Source organism: Elephantulus edwardii, unplaced genomic scaffold (genome assembly GCF_000299155.1).
Source record: "Elephantulus edwardii isolate Elephantulus edwardi_28Jun2011 unplaced genomic scaffold, EleEdw1.0 scaffold00038, whole genome shotgun sequence".
Classification (NCBI taxonomy): domain Eukaryota; kingdom Metazoa; phylum Chordata; class Mammalia; order Macroscelidea; family Macroscelididae; genus Elephantulus; species Elephantulus edwardii.
Window position 1 is genome coordinate 13,073,378 of NW_006399788.1, and position 11,567 is coordinate 13,084,944.

At 40.4% G+C, this 11,567-nt stretch overlaps 1 protein-coding gene across 1 annotated transcript in view; it reads left to right on the forward strand.

The window, feature by feature from the left end:
• The first annotated feature begins 5,813 nt into the window (after positions 1-5,813).
• BNIP3L (BCL2/adenovirus E1B 19kDa interacting protein 3-like) overlaps positions 5,814-11,567 on the forward strand; it is a 34,969-nt gene continuing 29,215 nt past the window's right edge. Inside the window, exon 1 of the mRNA XM_006884853.1 lies at positions 5,814-5,988. Coding sequence (XP_006884915.1) covers positions 5,889-5,988 — 100 coding nt within the window. The 5' untranslated portion in view covers positions 5,814-5,888. The remainder of the gene's footprint in view (positions 5,989-11,567) is intronic.

An 11,567-nucleotide genomic window follows, 5' to 3' on the forward strand; every position in this document is an offset into this window, starting at 1 on the left:
TTGATTCGGTGACTGGGGTAATCGGGATGGGTGTGTCAGAGACAGTGCGGTTGGCACAGGATAGAGCAGGGTTTAGGGCTGTTGTGCATAGGGTCACTATGAGTCGCAAAGGACTCGACGGCACATAACAACAACAACAACATATGAGATTAAGTAGTAGTCAACAATTACTCTAAAGCCAAGATGGAAGAGTCAGGAGATAGGGAATCCAGATTACTTGAAAGGAAACATCCAGAAAGAAATTAATGAGAAAGTGAAAAAAAAAATCCATGAAAAATATAACTAATATCTTTCAGAAATATGTGTAGTAACTGTTAAATGTGAACCTAACCTGTGTGTGGTGGAAGATCTATCAACAATCTGCCTTATGCAGATGACACAACCCTGCTTGCTGAAACTGAAGAGGACCTGAAGCGCTTGCTGCAGAGGGTCAAAGACTGCAGCCTTTAATATGGACTAAGGCTCAGTATCAAGAAGACAAAGATTCTCACCACTGGACCAATTGGCAGCATCAGGATGGCTGGTGAAGAGATTGAGATTGTTCACAGCTTTAGTTTGCTTGGCTCCACAGTCAACACTCTTGGCACCAGCAGCCAAGAAACTAAAAGATGTCTTGCGATGGGAAAGTCTGCCGTTAATGACCTCTCCAAAGTACTGAAGAGCAATGGTGTCACTCTCGAGACTATGGTGCGTCTGATACAGGCCGTGGTCTTTGCAATCACTTATTATGCATCAGGGAGTTGGACAATAACTAGGGATGATAGAAGAACCTTTGATGCCTTTGATCTGTGGTGCTGGAGAAGAGTATTGAATGTACCATGGACTGCCAAGAAAACAAACAGATTCATCCTGGAGAGGGTTAAACCAGGCTGCTTCTTGGAGGCAAGGATTCTGGGGCTTCGTCTGACATACTTTGGACATGCTGTAAGGACCAGTCCTCGGAAAGGGACATCATGCTTGGGAGGGTGGAGGGACAGTGCAAGAGGGGAAGACCCTCTATGAGGTGGATTGATTCAATGACTGAGGTAATTGGGGTGGGTGTGTTGGAGACAGTGTGATTGGCACAGGACAGAGCAGAATTTAGGGCTGTTACACACAGGGTCGTTATGAGTCACAAGCTACTCGATGGTACATAGCAACAACATAACAACCTGTGTAAACTTTTACTGAAAACACAAAAAAGTACTATTTTTAAAGCAAGTGAACCAACATAAAGAGAACCTCTTCAAAGCATCAGGAAAGAAGCAAGTTCTCAAAAGAAGGCAATCCTTGTTCAGATTAACAATAAATTTATCACTAGAAACCATGGTGATCAGACAGTGGAATTACATTTAAAATCCTGAAGGGCAAAAACTATTTCCAAAAATGAAAACATTCCCAGGTGAGAAAAAGTTAGTTTGTTGTTAGTAAACTTACCTTAGAAGAAATATGAAAAGGAGTCTTTAGGCTGAAATGGAAGAATTTACCCAGTAACTCAACACCACCCGCAGAACTTTTTAAAGGTGCATGTTCAAGTCAGTGTGAAAAGACTAAGAATTTATTAAGAAATTGAAATGTTAAAAATTAATATTGTTGGGTCAGTTGGCCATTCAACTAGAAGAAAACCAGTTGTTGTTTGTTGTTGTTCAGTGCCATCAAGTTGCCAGCAATTCATAGCAACCCTATGAACAATAGCTCTCAACTCTGCTCTGTCCAGAGCCAGCCTCACTGTTTTTGACACACCTAGCCATATTAACCCAGTTACTGTGTCAATCCATCTTATCCAGATCTTCCTCTCTTGCACTGTCGCTCTTCACTTCCAAGAATGATGTCCTTATCCAGGGACTGGTCCCTCCTGGCCATGTGCCCAAAATATATGAGACAGCTTCAAAAACCTTTCCTCAAAGAAGCAGCCTGGTTTCACCCTCACCAGAACAAACTTGTTTGTTCTCTTGACAGTCCATGATATATTCAATACTCTCATCCAGCACTCAACTCAAAGGCATCAATTCTTCTGTCATCTTTAGTCATTGTCCAGCTCTCTTATAAATAGCAAGTAATTGTGAAGCATATGGCTTGAATCAGGTATACCTTAGTCTGTAGACTGACATTGTTGTTCTTCAGCACTTTTTAGAGGTCCCTGACAGCAGCCTTCCCCAGAGCAATTAATATTTTTATTTCTTGACTGTGGGAGCCAAGAGTGTTGATGGTGGAACTGAGCAAGCTGAAATTGTTAACAACTTCAATCTCTTCTTAATCTATCATGGTTTTGCCAATTGCTCCAGTGGTGTCATTTTTTGTTTCTTGAGTTTGGCTTCAATCCATACTGAAGACTGCAGTGCTTGACTCTCTGCAGTAAATACTTCAGATCCTCTTCAGTTTCTGTGAGCAAGTTTGTATCATCTGCATAATGTAAGTTGTTGATGAGTCTTTCTCCAATCCTGATGCCACATTTCCCCTGAAAAGTCTAGCCTCGTGAATGATCTGTTTTGCATGTAGATTTATAAGGTATGGAGATGGATGAATCCCTGGCACACTCCTTTTCTGATTTTAAACCATGCAGTGTTTCCTTACTTTGTTCTGAGGACTGCTTCCTGGTCCAAGAATAGGTTTTGCATAAGCACAATCAAGGATTCTTATTCTTATTCTTCTTAAGGTAGCTACAATTCATTGTGATCCACACAGTCAAATGCCTTTGCATAGTTAATGAAACATAGACGATAGACATTTCTCTGGTATTCTCTGCTTTCAGTCAAGCTCCATATGACATTGACGATAATGTTTCTCATGTCACTGACTCTTCTAAACCTGGCCTGTATTTCTGGTAGTTCTCTATTAATATACTGTTCCAGTCAGTGATTTAAAACAAAACAAAGCAACATAACACAACTCATTGCTACTTAGTTGGCATCAACTTATAGCAGACCCTCACTGAGTTTCTAAAAGCTATAAATCATGCGGGGAAGAAAATTACCTTCCCCCCCCCACACACACACACACACAGAAAATTACCATCTTTTTCCCACAGAGCAGCTAATGAATTCACAATGGCAGCCTTGGCCTCAGTACCCACAAGGCTACCAGAGCTCAAAATGATTACAACATTATAAAAAAGAAATTTCCATTAGATTTAGCATCTAAGTGTAAAAGAATTGGAAAATGTTATAAAGAACCAGATCCAAAATTCTGGAGTCAATGTTTCTCCAAACCATGTAAGAATGATAGATGGGAATATATGGAAATTTTGTACTTTGCCACTGTGAAACAATGTTAAAAGACAAACTGATAAGTGTGAGGGAGAATAAAGTATGCCTGTATTCATTATTCACTCTGCTAAAATTAGTAGCAGACCAATTATAAGAAGTGCAGAGTCCGTAGTATCCCAAATGTTTGATTTCCAAATCTGTGATTTCCAAAGTCATCAGTCCCTCCTTCATTCAGTTCCCTCTCTTCTCTATGTCCCTTGGGTTTGATGGTTCAATGGAAGATCTCCCAGAGACTCAGACTTGTCAGGGGAGTGACTCACATGACTGTTGATAAGCAGGCTGGTTTTGCAGAGAGTGATGAGTGTTGCAGAATATCAGCTGAAGTGTACCAGGAAAGCAGGAATTCCCAAAAGAGGGCTAACATGGAGGTCCCAGTAACTAATATAAGCTTCTAGTAGGATAGAGTGTCAGGTCTTTCACTCTTAGTGTCACTATGAGTCGTCTATGACTCGATGGCACTTAACAACAACAACAGTAGGGTAGATCTTGTATCCCACTCTAATCTCCTTTCTTTAATACAATAAGTACTTCAGCACAAAACAAACAGTTAATCAAAGACTAGGAAAGACATTTTGAACCACAAACTTTTGACACCACAATGCCACATATAAATCATAATGAAAATCTGCAAGTATGAAGTAGGTGGAGTACTGAGGAGCATATTGTTGTTTTTGTGAATCACACATAGGATACACATCTTCCCATAAAGTCAGACAAGTCAAAGAAACAGGTTAGGTAGATAATGAACTAGTAGCAGCCAAGTTGTTGAATTCGACTCGTGGTGACTGTAAGGTTTCTGAAGGACATAACTCCGTTCAGGCCAAGAAAGAAAGTTTATTGAGGAGAAACTGCCGGGCTGACTCCCAAGTAGAAACCAGCATCTACATAGAATGGGGTTTTATATTGTGTTACAAAGAAATGGCGGGAGGGTATTGTAGACAGCTGCTTGTTGTTAGAAGACAAGGAAGCAAGTTGGGGGTTGTAGATAATTATGCCTGGGAAAGAGAGGAGGAATAATTTTGTGGCCCTAACAGAGATAAACAGAGTTGGAAATGCTGCTTCATGTGGTTTGATTCTTTCTGTGGCTATTCTGGGAAAGGGAGGGAGAACGGCTCTGTGACCCTTGCTGTGGTTATAAAACATGATATCTTGCTTCTGAGATTGATCACTCCCAATGACATATCCAGCCAGGGACATTTGGTGGTCTAGTCTGTAGGGGAGTTGTTTTGCTAACCCAAAGATCTCCCTGATAGTTCAAATCCACTAAGAGCATCTCAGGAGAAAGATGGGCAATCTCTTCCGGAAGGATTTGCAGCCTATGAAAACCAATGGAAGATCAGTTTTGAGTCACTTCCAACCCAATGGCAGTGAGAATGATATATCCAAAACAAGGAAGCTGGACAAATTTCGGTGTGATCCATAGAGTTTAGCAATTTTTACAAGTATACTGTCTTTGTCTGGAAGTTCTCCTGAAACCAATCTACCCATATGACCTGGCTGATACTTTAAATACTGTAGACATAGCTTATAGCATCACAAAATCAATACCAATTGATTCTACAAATTTGACAGAAGGTGGCCAACTCCATCACAGCTGTCTAAGTTAGGTGAGGGGATTTGGGTGATTATTTTCTTTCTTCTCTACATTTTCTCGAAAGTTTTCAATTATTCTTATAATAACTGCATGCTACGTTTTCATTTAAAATTTAATACATTATCAGGCAAGAAGCTGCACTGCAATAACAGAGGTATGCGGTTTGAATCCACCAGATGCTCTTCTGGAGAAGGAGGGGGCAATCTCCTCTTGTACCAGTCAGAGCTGATTTGACCATACACACACACAATATAATAATAAAACTTAAAAAAATAAAATTTAATACATTTTCTGACTCCAATCAAAAAGTCTATATTGTTCCTTGTTTGAAATGTTTCTTTTAGCAGCTTTATTTTAGTACATGATGGGAAGGCACTGCTTTTTGTTTTTTGCTTCCTTTTATCGCCACGGTACTTTATTATAGAGTCCTTAATGTTGTTGGTGTGTACCAGAGTCAGAACAGACCCATAGCTGACCAAACCCGACCTGCAGCAGGTTTTCGGAGGCAGTTAATCACACCAGAGGAGACTGCCCACTTTTCTCCCTTGAAGCATGTGGCCTCGAATCACATGCCCTCGGGATTGAAGCGCAGCTTCTTGCCATCAGACCACCAAGAGTCCTTAACAGATATTAAAGGTAAATTCTCACAGATTGGATAAAATAATGTGAGCCAATAGGTGAGAAATCTGAATAAAAACAATTAGCACTTTACACTTCCTCATTACACAGTTCTCATTATCCTCTATCCCAGTGCTATCTGTATAACTCATCCCATCCAGTCAATGCAAACAACATGCAAGTATTCATTCCTTGCGCCCGCGTCAGCGTGGCTCCAGCGTGTCCACGTTCCTGGCCCGCATGGGAACGCCCTTCGCCCCCGCCCCATCGCATGTTGTGTTGTTATCACGTGGCCTAGATGGCTCTGACGTCACGTTAGGGGGAGGGCCTGCGCACGCGCAGAAAAGGGGGCGGGGGACTCGGCTTGTTGTGCTGCTGCCGAGAACCAGACACGGTCCTGCAGCGGCAGCAGATCTTACAGCCGCCTGACAATGTCGTCTAATTTAGTAGAGCAGCCGCCACCCCTGCACAACAACAACAATAACTGCGAAGAAAGCGAGCAGTCTTTGCCGCCTCCAGCCGGCCTCAACAGTGAGTGCTGGCCCGGCGGGATTGGTAAAAGGGGATGGGGGAGGAGGAGCTGGTCTGGCCGCCACCACAAGCTTAGTGCGGGGGGTGGGGGGGGGAGGCGCGGGAGAAGAAAGCAGCCTATTGGTCAAGGCCAAGGATGTTCAGGTGACTGACAGCTTCCATCACCTGTCAGGATGAGTTGCTCTTGTCTTCCTCTTCGCCTGCTTCCCTTCTCTTCTAGGATTTTGAGTTGGGGACTGTTTCTGTTCGGTGTTGTGGCATTCAGGTGGGTGGGAATAGGCGAGGGTTCTAATGCCCAGTGGCCTGCCTGACGCGGCGCTTCCACCTGTGGTGGGACCGCTGAAGTGGAGCCAATCGAGGCCTGGAGGGGGCGGGCCTTCGAAGCGTGAGGAGGAAGGAAAGGGCGGGGAAGGTGGGCGGAGCGGGCCGCGGTGGGGACGTGGGAAGTGATGGGGACGTGCGGTGGAGACGCTGGGGGATGGACGGGCGGGCGGAGGGCAACTGAGGAGGGGAGGGCGACCGAGGGGAGGAGAACTGAGGGACGTGTCCGCCCTCAGGTGTGCAATGGAGCTTGATTCACTGCATCAGCCAGCTAGCATCGCTGATTTGGGCTTCCCCTGTGGGGTTTGGAACTTGAGCCCTGTGGTTGCGTTCTTTTGTTAATACAATCTCGGGAAAATCCAGTTGGTAATTTAATGGTTATTTCAATCACTTGTGGAGGCGAGGAGACTGTGTTAATATTTGGGGTAATGGGAGGAGGAGGAGTTTTTTCCAAAGTTGCTGAAGTAATGTTTTAAACGATTAGATTGTCTGCCAGGAAACCTGTTTATAAACATCCTCCTGAACTGCCCAAGATTACATCAATCACGTCCGAGGAAATGAATTTTCCGAAATGGAATTTAAAACACTCGGACACACGAACAGTTGAATGTTAATGATCAGTATTGAGTTAAGACCAACTCCAGTTGCTTCATGACATTCTTGTGCATAGACATCTCGTCCTAATGTTATTTCCAGTTGTTTTTAAATCTCAGCCGTTTTGAAAAGTTCCTTGTCTTTCTGTAATGCATCCCGTATGAAAGAGATAGTAGAGATAGTTAGCATATGGCTCGATAAAAGAATTTAAACATTATAATGTTGCTTAAAATACATTTGAAGGAGTTTCAGAATCTTGTAAAAAGTCCTTCCAAACATTTTAGGGAAAGATTTCCTGTTCTGAAAAGTTAGGCAGTTTAATTTGGATATTTTAAGTTGTATTTCATTTTTTGTTGTTGTTTTTCTGTAATTTTGTTGTTCAAACTATAAAAAAAGTTATTGCGGTGGAGTCAGAACCAACACACAGCTGACTCTTAAAAGTCTCTGCAAAAAAAAGTCTCTGCAAGGGCTTCAATGCTGTAAATAGTGTGGAAGGACATTCCTATCTTTCTCCCCTGGAGCCATGGAGGCAATGCTTTGGGTTAGCAGCATTTCTCAGGGATTTGATCAGCACAGCTTACCATAACTAATTAAGATGAACTATTGTTCGGCTTTAAGGTGACTTGAAGGGAATGTTTTTCTAGGTGGTGATATTTGCAGAACGTCTCTTGGAAAGATAAGTGGATTCGAACCACCAACTGTTAAATTAATTCTTTGAGTGTTTTAAAAATATGTATTTGTTGTTATGTCCCTCTGCGTCAGAACAGTCAGAACCGACTCATAGCTGAGTTTTAAAGAGGGTTTTCAAAGGCTGTAAATCACGGGAGGATATTTCATCTTTCCGCTGGGGAGCAGGGAGTGGATTTGAGCCCTTTGCCTTAGAGTTGGAAAGCCAGTCCTTAACCAAGGCAGCTAGAGTTGTGTGTATTTTGCCTTTTAAAGGCCTTATGATTTTATACTCTAAAATGTTTCATTTCTTGCAGTAAATGAGGATTGATTTATGTACTTTTAAATATTGTTATCTGTGGCAAGTTGGAACTAGTAGCTGACCTTCAGTTTTTCAGGGACAGTTGCATGGGAGGAGATTGTAATTTCTCGCCCACAAAGTGGCTGGTGGATTCAAACCATTTAGCACAATTTCTTACCACTAAGTCACCAGAGCTCCCTCATAAATATTGTTGTTCTGTGCCGCCAAGTTGGAACTGACTCATAACTGAATCTCCAGTGGGTTTTCAGAGAACGCTCATCTCTTTCCCACGGAGCAGCTGGTGGATTCAAAGTGCGGGCTTTTGAGTTGGCAGTGCAGCTCCTTACCAATGGACCACTTGACCTCCCTTTTAAATGTTAGATATTTAAAATAATAATAAATTTTAAGAGATTTGCCATTTTTTAGCATACACCCAACAGAAGCATAAAATTGAGAAAGAGTAGGAACGTTTTAGAAATAGCTTGTCTCCTCTTATTTAAACAGGCAGAGAAACTGAGGTTAGAGTTTATGTAGAGTTGTCTTGCCCAAATTTCACCGCAGGCTAGGATTTAGAGCTCAGGTTCTGACTTAGAACCAATCTAGTACTCCTTGGGTACACTTATTTTTCCTTTGTGCTGTTTAACTCTTGGAAGCAGGAGTGGCATCTGCTTCCTAAATAACATGCCTCTGGAAACTATGAACTTTGATAAATGTCAATAGTTGTAGAGGAAATTCAGGCTTTTTGTTCATAGGGTTGCTATGAGTCATGCTCAACTCAAGACAATCAACAGCTGTTTAACCCAATGTACAGAGGTGATCTGCGTGTTTTAAAATATTTTATTCTTTGATTGCCTTCATAATTGATTTTACAGAAAACAATAAGATTTTTGTTTTCCTTTGTCAAAAAAAAAGTAAGATTGAGCTCTTGTGATTGCTTGTGCTTGTGTCTGTCAGATCTGTGAACTGTTTGATGTCCTTGGCCACTCAGTGGTTACTGTGTTTATATTAGCTCTTAGTAAAGTGACAGGATAGTTAGCCTACCTATGATATCAGTGTTTCTTTGGAATATCTACTGGATAAAAAATATCTTTCTAGGGTTGGAGAGAGCTTTTAAAAGATACCGAAAAGCTCTCTAGATAATGCCATATTTAATTTCTCTCCTCTTCTAACTCTGCTCCTTGTTTTGGGCTCATTACACAACGCTGGGCTGAACAAAACAAGCCTTATTGATTTCTTCAAGTGTGAGCAAAACAACTTAGTCAGGCATCTAAAACTATCCAAGTTGCAGATAAATTGAAATACTTTGCTGTGTAACTTTGCACAACTAAGAAAAATAGAAGGTGAAACTGTACAGATTCTCAGTGGTATGGGCTGTAATCTTTAGCTCAAGAGTCAAAAACAAAATACAGGGTTTAGTTTGGTTTGTTTTTTTTTAAAAAAGGCAAATTATTGAAGTATTTAGAATAATGAAGCCCTGATTTTTAATTATTTATTAACTTTACTGCTGTAGGCAAACTGTTCACATTCATTACAAATCTGTGGGCAAATAGCTGAATTATATAATATGTCCCAAGTTAAAGGAATATTTTCTAGCTGCTATTATGTTATAAAAACTCAGGAAGTCTATATGTAAAAATTGACTGATGGGACTGGGAATAAGAAGATGGAATGAGAGTTACTATTATGGATGTTTACATTTTGGAGGAAAATGTTTTTCTTAAATGGGGAGAATTTACTTAACACAACATGATTTCAGTCACTGTTAAAATGATACTGTACAGTTTAGTGACATTAGTAATGTTCCCCATGTTGTGCAACAATCACACCTTTTTGTTTCCAGTTTTTCGTCACTCTTAACAGAAACTGTGACCCTTAAGTGAACACATTTTTTTTAAAATTTTTATTTTTTATTGTGTGTGTGTGTGTGTGTGTGTGTGTGTGTGTGTACCATCAAATCAGATTTGACTGGTACAGGAGGAGATTGTTCCTCCCTCTCCAGCAAAACATCTGGTGGATTTGAACCGCACAACCTCTGGGATTGCAGTGCAGCTTCTTGCCACTAGGCCACCAGAGCTCACCGAACACATTACTTTTGTAATATATTTTTTTAAAACGGTATTCATTCTAGCAAACCTTTCTAGAAATGATTCTATATAACAGAAATAGAGCTTTGGTTGCCTAGAGCGTAAGGAGTTGTAATGCCAACCCCAAAGCAGGCAGTTCTAATCCCCCAGCTATGCCACTGGCGAAAGAAGGGCAGTCCTCCCTTGTGATTTACAGCCTCAGAAAACATGCCGGAGGGCTAACTGAATTTGTTACTACTCAATGATATGTAACAACAGCATATACTAAGAATCTTTCCTATTGTTCTATGTACTTTGTTCTTTGAACTTTGTAACACTCAAAAGAGGTAAATGCAATTACTGTCCCCTCTTTTAGCAAAAATTCACCCTGGTGGCACAGTGGTTAATGTACATGATTAGGCAGTTTAAACTACCAGTTTTTCATTGGGAGAAAAATACATCAAGCTTCTTCCATACAGAGCTATAACCTTGGAAACCATTTAGACAGTTTTACTTTGCCGAATAGGGTCACTGTAAGTTGCAATCTACTCTATTGTAGTTGGTTTTATAAAAATAAGGCAACTGAGAATCAAAGAGGTTAAGTAAATAAATGTACATGCTGTATAATAGCTGATAAGAGGTGGAATGGGAGTCTGCCTTCATCTGTGTTCTTAACCACTATAGTGACATATGCCAACGAACACTGCCGTAGTAACATTTTAGTTGTGTTCCAAGATATTGAGGTAACCGTAGAGCTTATTTTTATTAAAGTTTCTAACTATAGCTTTTTTTTTTTTAACTATAGCTTTTTAAGTTACCAAAATATATGTTGTATGGTGGTTAACATTTTTAGGGCAGAAAGTAGAATTCAGATATTAGTTTGAAAGACTTTCAGAAAATTAAGGTTCAAGGAACCTGCTATTGCTTGCTTATAGCTTCTTTTTCTCTGAACAAAAACTTGAAGTGAATGTTAGTTGTATTTTAGGGAAGATTGCTTTTTATATATTGGATTTCTATACAAGAAGAAAGTAGTTTGGCGGCATAGTGCATAAGGTTTTGGGATACAGAGGCTGGTGGTTTGAATCCCATCAGGCTCTCCATAGAGAAAGATTTGTACTGTCCTGTTAAGATTTATGGAAAGCAGTGGGAGTAAACTTTATATACATATTTATAACCAATATTCATTCATTTGCTGTTTCTTACACAGCTCTAAATTTAGGGGATTTTAAGAATTTTTTTATATGTACAGGGACACTTCAGATACTTATTTTCAATGCTAAATTTGCTGATTGACTTTGTTGATCTGTTGTTGTTTTTTTCCCCTCTAGTAATTGTCCAGTTTCACTGTGTATATTGGACCAGAACTTAGAAATGTCTTGCAACTTTAGAAAAACCCAAACTTAGTTTTATTGTCAAAACAGTTTTTCATTCAGCCATTCATACGCAGTTCTTACTGTGTTATTTGCAGTAGCAAAGAGATGCAAACAATCCAAGTGCGCATCAGCAAATGAATGGATAGAAAAACTATGGTACATTCACACAATGGAATATTTGGAATATTACTTAGTATTGAAAAACAATGATTTTCTTATAAAACATTACATAACATCGAGGAGCCCGGAGGACATTATGCT